This window comes from Notothenia rossii (genome assembly GCF_949606895.1).
Source record: "Notothenia rossii genome assembly, chromosome: 5".
NCBI lineage: Eukaryota > Metazoa > Chordata > Actinopteri > Perciformes > Nototheniidae > Notothenia > Notothenia rossii.
In genome coordinates this window covers 81,467,690-81,482,320 of record NC_136903.1, presented here as the reverse complement: position 1 = coordinate 81,482,320, position 14,631 = coordinate 81,467,690, and the positions used below count along the sequence as shown (strand labels likewise).

The 14,631-nt window shown below is 38.8% G+C and overlaps 1 protein-coding gene across 2 annotated transcripts; it reads right to left on the bottom strand.

The window, feature by feature from the left end:
- Positions 1-1,941: 1,941 nt before the first annotated feature.
- Positions 1,942-11,284, bottom strand: ube2r2 (ubiquitin-conjugating enzyme E2R 2). Of its 2 annotated transcripts, none has more exons than XM_079682599.1 (6): positions 10,690-11,284; positions 10,173-10,359; positions 7,489-7,575; positions 7,263-7,360; positions 6,654-6,788; positions 1,942-6,317 (listed from the first exon to the last, which is right to left on the bottom strand). In XM_079682599.1, the coding sequence occupies exons 2-6, from the start codon at positions 10,347-10,349 to the stop codon at positions 6,032-6,034; spliced, it is 783 nt and encodes a 260-aa protein (XP_079538725.1). In that variant the 5' UTR covers positions 10,350-10,359; positions 10,690-11,284; the 3' UTR covers positions 1,942-6,031. The 2 variants fall into 2 exon arrangements, with proteins under 2 accessions (XP_079538725.1, XP_079538724.1); XM_079682598.1 differs by having other exon boundaries at positions 10,173-10,362; positions 10,690-11,283.
- Between the last annotated feature and the right edge of the window lie 3,347 nt (positions 11,285-14,631).

Below are 14,631 nucleotides of genomic sequence, written 5' to 3'. Positions count from 1 at the left end.
GGAGACAGTTACTCACTTACTTACTGGATACAAATACAATGTAAGTAGTAGATGCTGCCACAGGGTGGCGACAAAACAAGCAATATCTTTGATGTACATTGGTCACCAAAGATTACAAAACACTGCAAGCTCTAGAAACACAACCCAGATGTGCAATGAGCTCAGAAACAGTCTCAGGCCTATTCTCAGCTCTCAGTATCCAAATAAAAGCGAGAGATACATCAATCACTTTTGCAAAGGAGTGTCAAGACATTTTAGAGAGGCCATTATTCTGCAATGACTCTGGGAGATCATGCATCTCAAACAATGGACATTAGGTTAACCATTATTTAGGGGTAATGTACTGGAGTATTTATTATATAGCTATTTTACAAATATTTTGTATAAAGCCATTTGCAAACATGCAGCATTACCACATCATAAATTAGATTGTGGGATTTGAACTAGGTGTTTGCCACTCATGATAAAATGGTGACGATTGATAGTACTACAGGCAGGAGGAACATATCTATCTTTGATTTTGAGGTTAACTTTCCCTTTAAGCTAATCCTTTAAACGAAACCAAGTTTTTAGGACAAACAATAATGTTATAAAACCAGGCAGCATTGACACATACATCTCATTTTAAGATGGCACGATTGAGCAGAGGTTTTATGTACAGTCACCGTGGACATGTTATTAATCCAGGCAGAATCTGTAGATTCAAAGTATTTTTTTAATCCAATCTGACTCCCTCATGTTGTTCAACTACCTAAAAGTAATTTGAAAGTTAGATGATGGAATATAGTCCTAAAGAGCAGGAAGAACCAAAAATACATTTAATCAACACTGCTTTTTCTCTCACTAGGGAAGAGTGAAATTAAAGACAGGCTTTTATACTTGACCCTGGTGACTGTGACGGTCTCATTGTACTACAAACAGGAACATTCTGCTCTCAATGCCACACACAGGATTAATGGCCCCTGTCGAAGGGACACAATTAAAGTAATTAAAGAAACAATTGTGTTCTTGCAACTCATAAGTACTCTCCTCAATTAACAGACACTTGTCTTCTGGGTATTTTAAGGACACGGGATAGAGCAGTGAGCTGGAGGTCAGTGAGAGACTTTCACGTGGCATAAACATTATACAATAAAGTAACACTGTGCATCGAGCAGCTGAACTATTGCTTTGAGATCCATCAGGGCATCATTAAAGCAGTAATTAATTCCATGCCTGGTTGAGCAGAAAAGCTCCTCTCCCGGTTCTAAAACACTGCCAATTGTTCTGAATTGAAATTGGAGTTCCTTTTGCAAATAAACATTTTGCTTTACAACCTACTAGTTTATGTATCATTTTATAAGCTGTGAAATATCTTAAAATCATCTCGATGTGTTCAGTGTCATGATCAGTTGTAATCAATGGAGGAAAAAGTACTCAGAATTTATATTTTAGGTAAAATAGCAATACTAGATTGTAAAGATACTCTGTTACGTGAAAGTCCTTCATTCACAATTCAAATTGAAGAAGTATTGGCATCCAAATAAATGAATACAAAAGTAAAGTACTTGTTAGACGTATTGACCCCTTAAGAATGATTACCATTACAATTCATCAGAATGGCATGGAGGCAGAAATATCAGATATCTCAACATCAGGACAAATAAACCAATGAATAGCTAGATACCACTGATTAGGTCAATTGGCTGATCCAACACTTTAAGCTAATACATTCATTAAAAACTACTAATAATTCATCATGAACAGAGTACTAAATAAGGTAAGAACTTTTCAAAAGGCCTCAATGACATACCGTTTTATTTTGAAGGAGTTTCGTAACCACATTAACTGTATTTTGCATATCACTCACTACAATATTTCCTATCCAAAAACCAACTTGCTGTGCTTCGTCCTTTTTCCGTGACGTTCACTAAGTGACAGTGATCAGAGCTACAATGCAAATTAAACCCAACAATGTAATTTATTTATTTTTACAATAGAAACTTTATGAGTGACATTTGCATCCTATCAAACACAAAATGATAAGGAAAAAATACATAAAAAACAAAGAAAAACCCAACAAGGACAGCATTAACATCAAAAGGTGAGGACGCATTGTGGAAACACACAGGTCAGTCCATGTGTGTGACCATGTGAAGGCCCATACTGTAAAAATGACACTTGTGCACACACATGCTTACACACAACCAGATTAAATGAACCAAATGATTTCATTCAGGCCTTTGTATGGAACTGTTTGTAGGGAAGATCCTCTCAACACCTTAGAGACCACAGTCCTTTTTAGTGTGTCACTTCTTAGGTTGAGTTTGGAAAATTAAAATCCCTCTGAGATAATTGTTTTTTTGCTCTTTTCCCTCAAAAGGCCCCCTGAGCTCTTCTTTTCCTGTCCTCATTATAAAACAAGGCATACATTTGACTAAAAAAAAAGAAGGAGCATTTAAGATTGAAAAGCTCTAAACTGATCATTGAATTGCTATCATAAGGGCAACACTAAGCCTAAACACAAACAATAACGCTGATTCTGATTTCTACATTTGTGATAGGACACAACTGTTAAATTAAGAGGATAACATTATTGGAAACACCCTTATTTGCTTTCTTGCCTGGAGTTGGTTGAGAAGACAGATACCACTATCGCATCTGTCTGATAAACGTGAAGCTAATGCCAGCAGCCATTTAGCTTAGCTTAGCACAAAGACTGGAAAAAGACGGAAACATACAGCCTGGCTCTGTCCACAGGTAAACTACAGGAAGTCATGTCTCCAGGCCAAGAAAACGGCCTTCTCTTTTTCACAATTAGTTTTTTTTTAATCTTTTTCAGTTTCCCTTTATTTAGAGCTCAAACATGTGATTTTTGGTGCAAAGCGAAGCTAACCAGCTTATGACCTTGGCTTCATATAGAAAAGGTGAAAATAGGTGCGGTGAAGAAAAGGAGTGATATTTTTGGGAAATACACTTTTTAGCTTTCTGGTAAGGAGTGTGATGACAATATAACTAGCATGTTTCTCTGTTTAAACAATGCTACAGCCAGCAACCTGTTAGCTAAGTTTAGCATAAAGCTAGCCTGGCGCTGTTCTATAATACCAAAGTCAGCCTCCTATCAGCTTCTCTAAAGCTTACTCAATAAGACGCAACAGTTGTTTGTTGAATCTGTACACAACTCATAAAAATAAAAAGGGACAATTTGCTGTTTAATAGGGGCTTAGGTTAAATAGCAAGACAAAGCCAAGCTAACTGTTTTCCCCTCTTTTCAGCGGAGAAAGTGGTATAGATATTCTTAGCCACCAAAAATCAGCATACTTCCTAAAATGTCAAACTAGTACATTAGCAGATACACGTGAATTCAGTACATGTCATCACTTTTTCTACTTCTTCTCTGTATGACGAGGGATGGGCAAAAAAATGTGGACCACATCAAGAACAGTTCAACATCTCTGGCCTTAATCCCTTTCCTGTTGTGCCTTGATATCAAATCCATTAAAGAGCCGGTTCAGGAGTAGATTTCCTCTCTGTCCTCAACAGAATCCAGTCTCTGTGAGCCCTCCGAAGCGCAAGGCCGGGAGGAAATGTTTCACTCCTTTGGCTTCACATTAAAATCCAAAAGGTAGAGTAAATTCACACAGCGTTAAATACACCACATGCATCCATTGCTCCGTAGTCTTTAAAATGAACCTTTGTGGGGCTGCACTTGGTTTCCTTGGCATAAAATCCATCTGTTTGAGTCAAAGGTTTGCACAGTGCTCTGCTCTGTGAGAAGGGCAACAGATGTAATACCCACAGCCATAAGAACACAACTCAAAATGTGTGTGGTTTACTCGATGCCACGCGAGTACTATAATCACATTATGCTGTTCAGTGTATCCAAAAGTTTAATACTCAGAGGGCGTTTTCTTTTTTCATTCGGTTAAATCCTCAGCCAGTTCAGGCCTCACCAACACGGCACTAGAACACTGTGCAAACACACAATGGTTTCTCCACTGGACAAAGTCTAAAAGGTCATTTGGACAAACTCACTGGTTTGACACAAGTCTGCACTTGTTCCAGGGACCGGAACAAGAAAACCCTGACATTGTTGTCGATAGATGAATAGTAAATGTAAATATACACGCGCACACACAGAAACACACAACAGGCAATCAGTGTTATAATCATTCAAATGCAAATGGATAGCTAAGCTGCATGTTGATTCCATCCCTGTCGTTAAACGGACAGCCGCACTTAAGCTTAGTCTGAGTAACGGAGAAAAAAAAGTAACATTTTCACATCTATGGAAAGATAGTGTGAGCATTATCTGACAGAAAATGTCGCTTCAGGTGTTCTAAATATGACATTTGCATACAAAGAAGCAAAGAAAAAAAAGGAGCCAAATCAGGACCAACAGCAGCACCCAGTCATGTGTTAACACGCTGGCTGTGGGTTTAGAGACTTTCACTTCACTCTCTGCCCTCGGCAACCACCCAGTGATGCAGAAAGTAAGAAGATGAGGTGGAGGTGAGGAGCAATTGTAATGTAAGAGTTTCTCTTTTTTCTCTCTCAGTGAAAGTCTATTGAGGCCCTGAGGTTTAAGAGGCAGAGAAAGGTATAGGAGACGACAACCCCTAACTGAAAGACGCTGCTTTGAGGGATCAAAAGGGAGCAGTCGTGATGAACACTACTGAAGGGGGTTCAAGAGGACGGGGACTATGTTGATTGCATTAGTCGAACAGACAGGCGGGAGAGGGACAGAGATATTCTGCCACAATGATGGACATTGACAGGACGAACTGACCAGCTCATCGACTGGTTAATGAGCCAAACAGCAAAGAGTCCATCAGTCTAAGCCCACCGATAATTCAAGGGACAAGTCTGGAACGACAGACTCTCAACCAACCAAAAGAGGAACAATAAAAAACAACTAAAGACACGGGTGGATGGAGACAATCTATATTACACAAAACCAGACAATCTGACTAACCAGACGAAGAGCTGGCCAGCTACAGGGGTTCAGGAGACCACCACATGGACAGCTTGTTTTCATCATTTATCAAGACAATTTTTTTGATTTGCGGGAGGTTATTTAGAGCTAACATGTGATTTTTATCTTTGGGAAATTCTTATACGTAATGAAAAACTAGGACTTTCCACCATACACCTAACTGCTATGGCCTCTCCCATGTGGTAATTACTCTAACTGCTAGAAGTTTAGAAGTAATAAACCGTTACTACTGAAAATGCCGAATCATAAAAGAAAAAGTGATTAAAAGACCTGGAAAGATTCCAAAAAGAAGAATTTATTTTTGTAAATTAAAAAACGAAATTGAAGTAGAGATGGCACTATTGTTTAAAGCCTACATCTTTATGCATCTGCATCCAAGAAGCAAGACCAACCCAACTACAGTTAAAAGATAGACAAACTGGCGCAGTAACCAAAACAAAAGCAAGTCAAATGTTATACCAGTACCGACAATTTTAATGACTGACGAAATTCAACCATGCGAATGAAAAAAAACAAGAGTTTTAAAACAGGGCAATAACTAGAGTTAAAAACAAAGATGGATATATTTCGTTTTTGGGCTGTTTTGCCTCATCTAGAGTCAGTAACTTGTAATATGATAAATCGAGCAGTAATACCGCTCTATTGTGCAGTGGCATGCTATAATTTCTGCGATTATAAAAAGGTGAACGATAATGTTAACTCAAAAACACTTGGGGGGGAAGGGGGTGCTCTCAAACAGTGCTGGAATAATTTAAATTCTCAATCTCTGCGTAACATCTGATGGCAGACAGAGTGCAAGCTGTAATTAAGGCAAACGGTGGAAACACCAAACTCTGACGTTCATTGAAAACGGTACCAAAACTTTTTTGAAAAAGTAATAGCACTACTATTTGACCATTTGTATTATTTTAATAAATGATGAAACGTTTTTGGCAGTTTACCTTTGACCCCACTGTATGTGCAAACACACACACACACACACACCAGACGAAACACACACAAAAAGGAGGGCTTTGGGATGGGGGAGTTGGCAAGGAGGAGTCATCATCCAGATCATCATGAGTCCTCGTTGCCGGAGTCGTCCTGGTTGTCGTAACGTCTGGTGGACGTCCCGCCGTCCTCTGTGGGGCTCATCCCCCCGGCTTCACCTACGGACTCCATGTCGCTCTCGTCTTCGTCCTCGTCCTCCTCCTCCATGTCGTCGTCGTAAAGGTCATCGTAGAGCAGGTCTGAGCTGCTGTCCTGGGAGGGGACCCTGGTCTGGACGCAGTACTCCGCCAACGTGGTCGGCACCTTGACGCCGTCACGCTCAGCCTCTGCCGTCGTTGACATCACCTGCTTCCTGTGGGCCAATTGGGAAATGGATTGAAAGCTTCTGACATTTGTCTTTGTGAATGGATTCCCTGTCTAACACCTTAGAAATGTGTATGGGAGGCTGTGGCTCAGTGGATAGTGTGCTGGACTTCGAATCAGGGGGTAGCAAGTTCGTGTCCCACTGCAGTCAGCATGTCGTTGTGTCCCTGGGCAAGACACTTAACCGCAAATTGCTCCTGTGGGGATTGTCCACAGTACTGAATGTATGTAAGTCACTTTGGATAAATGCGTCTAACAAAGGACATGTGATGTGATGTAATGTATGCAGTAGCACATGTATGAGATCTTCCACATCGTGTATTACCTGATTATCTCTGCATACTCTTTGTCCTTGCCTTTGCTGTCCCTCCATTTGCGGAACATGACAGACGCATCCACGTTAGCTGGGGAAAAGGTGTTGGGCTCATTGAGCAGAGAGATCACACTGAGCAGGATCGTCCTGATGGAGACAGAACCACACAGACAGGAAATGAGGACAAACAAATTAGATCATGTATTTGTATAAAAGACAAGCTCTACATGGGCTTTTTGAAACCTGTAACCAAAGCAGAGGCTTCACCATGCATCTTTCCCCTTGTGGCTCCAGTACATGCTGCACCCAATGTGCTCAGGTTTTCAAATACAGACTCATCACTTAAGCTCTCTGCTTATCAATACTACTTCTCATACCAGTCTTGGACACGATTGGCAAGCCGTCCAACCTTTATATTCTTTTATTTCTTGGGGGATCTTTTATTGTATAGCAGATGCCGGATGGACAGTTGGTTCGGATTCATCACAGTCACTCAATAACACAAACAACCCAACCAATATATGCAATATATAAATATAATGCATATCATCATTTTATTTAGATAACAGAAAAGTATGGTTTAAGTGCGTGCAGAGGTGCAGGTCGTGTGTTAGGGATTACCTGACGTTCTGGGTCGGGTTCCACCTTTCAGAGGGCAGCTCCCCACTCTGAGGGTCATCCACAGGAGGGTGCAGGATGGAGATGCACACATCTCCGTTCTGAAAAATGCAATGTATAACATATGTCAAAGAAGTATGTCTAAATGTAGCCTTTAATGGACCCATTTTATAAAACCTACATCTATGCCATTGTATAGAATGTAATTGACAAACACAAAGTCTTTTACCTCGTAGATGTTGGGGTGCCACATCTTTGTGAGGAAGCGAAAGGTCGGTGGAGAGTACGGGTAGTCCACGGGGAACTTGATGTGAGCCTGGAAGAACAAACAAAGTCCGACAGTCAACATGTTGACTTCCATAATGCTAAGTTTATGCCCTTCAATCTTTGGAGGTTGGTGAAGCACATTGATAGGTAGAATATGTAAACAAATAAAAACAGGCTTTATATTTCCAAATAAATCAAATACATTTGATATATTTTCAAGACATAATTCTCCTAGTGATACATATTAAGTGTTTCCTTCATGCGTCCCTAAAATAAAAAATGAAGTGAAACTGCAATGTTTTGGCAGTTTCTAAGACAAATGCTATTTGCTTTCAAATTCATTTTTAAATTCAGGAACTAGAGCAAGGGTAACAGAGACAACGTTTTTAACTGTAATGTTCAAATATTCAAAAGGTTTATTATATCATATACACAACTTCAGTGTAGTTATGTAATCGATGAAAAACGTCAACTTCAATGTTGCATTAAAAACAAGTTTTGTCTTTGCTGAGTTGTCTAGGTTTACAAGTTCCCTAATAACCAGCTCATACACAAAGATGCTTCCTGTAGCCTTTGTTTTTTATACATTAATCACAACAGTGACATTGTATCATACACTCTCAGCCATTTGTCTAATCACACTGTAAAGCAGTCTGTTTATGTTTTTCAGCACATAGCAGTAGAGCTAGGCATTTGGTGACACAAGAAGTTGGTGCTTCTGTTTTTGTGTGTTCTTTCCATGGTATTGCTCAACTAGGTGAAAGGCGTGTAGGCCTGGCTGTGTGTCACACCACCCGGCTCTCCCTGAGCTGCTGCCCCTCAGATAGGACTATCATTGCTCCACCACTAGCCAATACACTAGAGCAGCCTTGGAATATTAAAAGACAGAAGCCATGACAAACACGTTTCCATGTTAAACAAATGTGCAAAGTTAAATATATTTCATTAATTACACCATAACATAACATACAGCCCTTCTTGTATAGCAAACTCAAGTCAGCATAAGAATCATATCTCAATATCAATATATCAAATGTAGTTGTGCTGGTGTCACAGTAGCTCAGGGGTGAGAACGTCTTGCTCAAAGCAAGAATGCCCTGGGTTTGACAGTGTCTAAAGGTTCTTGGTTACATGTTACATCAGTGGTTTTAAAAGATTGAGAATGTGGGCCTCCTTTCCCCCCCTCCTTAGTTTCCGAGCTTCCACCAATTCCTGGATGTCTATGTGAGCATGGTTATGTTATTTGATACTGTAGACAATTAACATGTAAGGCAAAATAGCCAAGTAATGCCCGTTGACATAACTCAGATAACCGAAACAACATTAAGTCTATTAGTTTCTGACTCGGAACATTTGTAAAATGACTGTATCTCTGGAATATCTCTGCAACCACAAACAACTTCAGGATCCTCTTTTTTTAAATGTTTTGATTTCTATTGTATGACTGTGACAACCTGCATGCGTGCCTCCTCTAAAGACTTGCATCTTAGGTCAATTGGAAACTGAATATATGACCCTTGCTGTGTGTTCTGACCCTGAGAGAGCAATTCCTTCTCTGTTGCTGTGTGGTCTCGCCTATCTTTTCCCCTTTTTTTTGTAGAGTTTATCCTTATCTGACCACAGGTTCTAAGAATAGATGCTGTATTGTGATATGTTAAACGGATTTAAAAAACACATGTATTTCAAGGATACATAATCAATAAAAATATGTTTGACTTGTAACCGGATAACACAAGGATGTCACTATGAAAGGTGGGGTGAAACGTAATGGCAGCAACGCGTTGCTCTGTATTATTTTGGCATTCCTGGAAGATTGCAGCATTGCCTCAACTTGAATTTGGGCTTTCACTGTACCACATTTTTCTAGATGTTTCACTCGATAAGTGACATGAAAGACAGGAAGATGAGTCTCTTCGTGCCCTTCTCTGTGCTGACTGAGGTCCCGTTTATATCGGTCCCACGGCTAAAAATAGCCAACTCAAGCACAACCATCATTCAGCAAGGGGGAGAGGGCTGGACAAGAGGGAGAAGGGAGAGAGCCTAAACATTTAAGAAATATATATGACTGCCAGCCTAAAAAAGAGATTTAAAACAAAATAAGTGTTTGGCCAGTCATGGTGGTATTTGTTGATTTAAAAGTACAACAACAACAACAAGTTTGGCTAAACAGAGTCGCAGTAAGAGGCAGCAATCGCCTTTAAATCCTACTTTGGAAAGAAACTTGCCCAGGAGCACAGTTGCACTGTATACACGTTACCTTCATGAATGTGTTGCATTATTAAAAGCAGTGCCATTTGTTTTCTGCCCTTTCCTACTAGGGCTTGGAAATATATCTATAATAAATCAATATTGTGATATTTTGAAAATCATAATTTTCTTTTCCTGGTTTCCTGTTCCAGGCAGCATTACAGTCAGGTGATATATTGTTACTAGCTGTTATAGCTTTATCCACTTATTTATTATTTCCTCATTGCTGATTATTATTTATTTACAATGTCATTGTCTGAATGTTTGTATAAACACCAGTAGTCAACCCTAAAATATAGTTGCAATATCAATATTGGGGTATTTGATGGGAAATACCATGATATTTGATTTTAAACGTTGCCCAGTCCTATTTCCTGGTATTATGACGTTTTGGCCCACCTTAAAGTATCCTCCTTCATACAGGGTGTTGGGGGGCCCGAAGATAGCCACTTCCCAGTTGTAGAGGTCAGACTCCTCCACCAGAGTGATGCGGAAGCCCTCCACCGGCTGCTCCTGCAGAGACTTCAGCTCCATCATCAGGGCCTTCTGGGAACTAGGGGTAGCCTGGTGGGCCATGTTAATCCCACTGCTGACCCCAGTGGCCCCATATTAAGGAAAGGAAAAGAAGAGAAAGAAAAAAAAAAAGACTGTCAGAATTCGACTTTTACGTATTTCAACATTTCATGGTTTAATGGTTATTTGGCCCTGCATCAAAACACTACAATCTTTAGGGTTTTTAGAGCACGCTAGGACAAAAGGCAACAGTACACCTAAATAGATAACAGCCCTAATTGTAAACTGAGCACCACATGAAGAATTCAAACAAAAACATGATATGTAGCCTGCCAAGCTAGCTAGGTTTACTTCGACGGCCCTATTGGGGGGAAAAGAAGCAAAGTTAATAAAAAGTGTTTACCTCCGTCTCCTTGCACTGTAATGTGAACTCGTTTAGTTAAAGCTGTAAACTCGACGGTTAACTCATTGGTTGTCCTGGTTATGTCTTGACAAAGAGATAGGGATAGCAGTGGATTTTCTGCTAAAGCCTATGGCTGGTCCTCGTGTTGTGTTTCCGAAAATTCTTTGTGTTGCCAGTGTTGACAGTTGACATGGAGGTGGTATGATTGTAAGTCACGGTGTCCTGTGGATCATTATCGGGCAAAAGAGTGGAGACCTCCCTGACATCTCTGTCCGTGCTGCTGGCTCGGTTCGGGCAGCAGGCACTCAGCTGATCGCCGCTTGTTTGTGTTTGTTTATCTGCTCTCTGGCAGTCTCAACTTCTCCACACGTCAGCTAAACCCCTACCGAGCAACTTGCTTCAAATGTATCGGCTCTCCTGCGCCCTGCCGTCCCCTCCGGCACAGTGGCAGTGAACAAGGCGGATAATTTCGAGTCTACGGTCGCGGTAAAGGACAGTAGGTGAGAGGTTTAGACTTGCAAAATACACTGGATTTCATCGATTTTTATTTTCCTCCCATCGGTCCTTCCGGCTATCATTGCGCGTGTCTGAAAAACGTAAAGCACGTACGGATCTTACGTGACGTGCGCGCACTCGATGCATAAAAACAATATTTATATTTATTTATCAAATTAAGACAATTATAACATGACATAAGTACAAAAAAGAAGAAGCTTAAATACAGGAATACAAAAATACAAGAATAAATACATGTTGAAAAACATTAAATAAATAAATAAATTAATACAATGAAAGTTTCACTTACATTTTTACATTTCTGTGTCTGTGTAAACTGTAAAGCGTAATTAAACATTGATTGATTTGGATTTGGCGCAAGAAGTACACTTAACCCTCAAAAGCCAGATATAAATGTTTATTAGCGTAAACATTTTTGTTGCAATTAAAGGTGTTGCTACTAAATAAAACTCAAAATCTAACTCTATTCTGAACATGAATCTTTAAACACATTTTTATATGAAACTTGAAATAAATATTGCAATTAAAAATGTAAATAATAATCACAAAATGTTTTTGTAAATGGGGACAAGGATTTCTGTTCTGTATAAAACATACACAAAGGTACAGGACTTTTTATGTTTCCATTTCCTTTATTATCTTTGTGAGTTTTCACCTTTTGAGACATTTTGTGTCCTTGCCAGCCAAAAGGGGACACCCCTATGGAAGCCCATTTCCGCCACAAAATGATTAATTTAAGAAGTCATAATTATGAGATAAAAAGTGCGCATCTTGTCAATATTTCTTTACTGCTTTTAGCCACTTTTGTTGAACATTGTTTTCAATTTAAGAACATGTTTACGTTTCAATGCAGATAACTTTCTGTGAATACCTCAGTTAAGGAAGTAGTTTAAGATTGATGGTTTATATTGCTAGACTTCACTAATAACCTGAGTCTAAATCAGTTATTTCAGACAACATACTGTTATGGTTATTACATGGTTTATATGTGGTAATGTCTATAGGTCATTTGGGATATGAAAGACGAATAGAACAACCTTAATCTTTTTGTGGATATTTTAAACTCGTCAATACTGTAAAGATGTACAATGAGAGTAATCTATAATAAACTGGTGAAAGCAAACAGCGTTGTCTTGTTGGTTATTTATTTGAAGCTTCAAAGGCACAGGTCTCACAGAGTATAGTCTGCAGGAGTGTGCGCAATAGTCACAGAATAGCAAAGCTTATATACAAGATAGGGCAGGCAGACAAAGTTTTTGTGTAGCACGGCGGAACGCCTCAGAAATCTGCTTTCACACGGATGTCTCATATCACTATTAGACACCTGTGTCCTTGAGCTATAGAAAGTATAACGGTTATCAGAATATGGAAGTTCAAACTTTGTGTGAAGAGGAGTAGTTTCAACATAGTCTGCCAAATCAGCTCTGTGGCCTTGAAGCGCTTGAGAATAATAACCCTCATTAGAGTATGCAGAGAAAACAGCACATATCAAGAAATTGTACAGTAGTGTTAGGCAATGCTTTCAGAAGCATTTGGTTTTACCATATACGTAAGGTAAAATAAGAAATTGCCACTACACTCTGTGTTTCATTTGTTATATTTACAACTTGTGTTTATTGAAAATGAAAAGCATTTGACGTTCATCTAACCTCCATTTAACATGCACCAAATAACCAGCCCCACGTTTCTTTCTGATGAAACACCACTTGACATCAGGTTCACCCTTTACCATGTTGGGAAATAAGTGATTTATTACAAAAACAAGAGATGTCACATAATAGTCCAATGTGATATAATTGACATATTCCTTTTTTAAGCACTATTCTATTCAGGTGCTGTTCTTGTTATTTACCAAAAGACAGCTTGGCGTTTAAACCACTCATAAACATATCGATGGATTACGATTAAAGGCTGCTGATGCTGTAGCAAGTCAGATTAAAATGCAGTCAAAAATGAAAACAGCAATTTATATGCTATTTGTTTAAATAATTCAATAAATAATTCAATTAATACATGTGTGGATTTTGCATTTTTATCCTGTTCTTACACATAGTCAATCCAAGGGCAACACATTACTTTGTTTGTATGTACATACAAATATATGTACTGAGAATATTTGGTACATCTTTGACGTGTCTCAAACAGCTACAATTATATTTTCATTCATCACAGGTTAAAGTATATTATAATTCTGACAATTGCAATCAGTATATATATTTCAATTTGTCCTGGAATGAAACAGGAAACAAATACACATTTCTGAAATATAAATTATGACACTGGCCCAGTAAAGTTAATGATCTAGTAGTTCATTGTCCATCAGTTGTCCGAGCGCAATATACAGGTTAACGGTTTCAAACACATCATTTGTTAATTTCAGATTATACTCTGACATTAGATCCACAAAGATATGGAACACATCTTCATCACATGGGAAGTCCTTGAACACACAGTTCCTTTCAAGGGTGCGTTTGCTTAGTACAAAATATCATCGGTTGTAAATCCACGTTTAAAGTAGTCCTCAAGGTACTCACAATCCATTTCCGTGTCAAGATAAAGAGGAGAACTCGAGCCAAAGAGCTGCTAGTTTGTCTGTTGTGACAAAGTATCACATAATGAGTTTTTATCTCATTATTTTTACTTTCCTATCTCATAAATAGGACTTTTTATCTCATTATTATGACTTTTTATCTTATTATTTCGACTTTCCTATCTCATTATTATGACTTTTTATCTTATTATTTCGACTTTCCTATCTCATAATTATGACTTTCTATCTCATTATTATTATTGTTTTAAGTGGCGGAAATGGGCTTCCATACACCCCACCTCCGAGGGGCGAAAAAAAAGGTTATGTATTCCATTCGCTTCAAACCAATCCTGTCAGTATATATTTTATATTATAAATTATGTAAACTAGGCGTCCTGCTACTCTTTTTTTTTACATTTTCTACTGAAAGTTTACTTAGATGTCCAAATGGCACATCTTGACACTGAACCAGAACATTCTTGTGTATTACATTTCTTTGTGCACGCTATTTTTCAGAACATTTATAAATTAAACTTTTAAAGAGTGGTGAGGACACAATTGGCCATTTCAAAAAGTGGTGGGGACATGTCCCCAAGCGTCCCCAGAGCAAATGACGCCTATGTAGGCCTACTGCACCTTTTTATTTTATAACATTGTTGTTGGGTAGTGCAAAACGAATAAGCAGCCAGTAGCAAAATGTAAACCGGGTTGTTGTTGTCCGAGTTGTTGTAATACAATGCCATTTAAACCATTATTCAAAAACAAAGTGTTGATTGAAATAATAATTTGTTACCTGTCTTTAAAAAGAAACACCTCAATATGCTGACACCACTCACCATGCCACTAACACAGCTGGATGTGGGTTGTATGGTTCTATATATATGGCGCTGGTTGTG

Coding starts and splice junctions, on each gene's coding strand:
- ube2r2 (XM_079682599.1), bottom strand. CDS start 10,349: ATGGCCCACCAGGCTACCCCTAGTTCCCAGAAGGCCCTGATGATGGAG. Junction 7,361..7,488: donor GGCACCCCAACATCTACGAG/GTAAAAGACTTT, acceptor TGCATTTTTCAG/AACGGAGATGTGTGCATCTC. Junction 6,789..7,262: donor AACCCGACCCAGAACGTCAG/GTAATCCCTAAC, acceptor TGTCTCCATCAG/GACGATCCTGCTCAGTGTGA.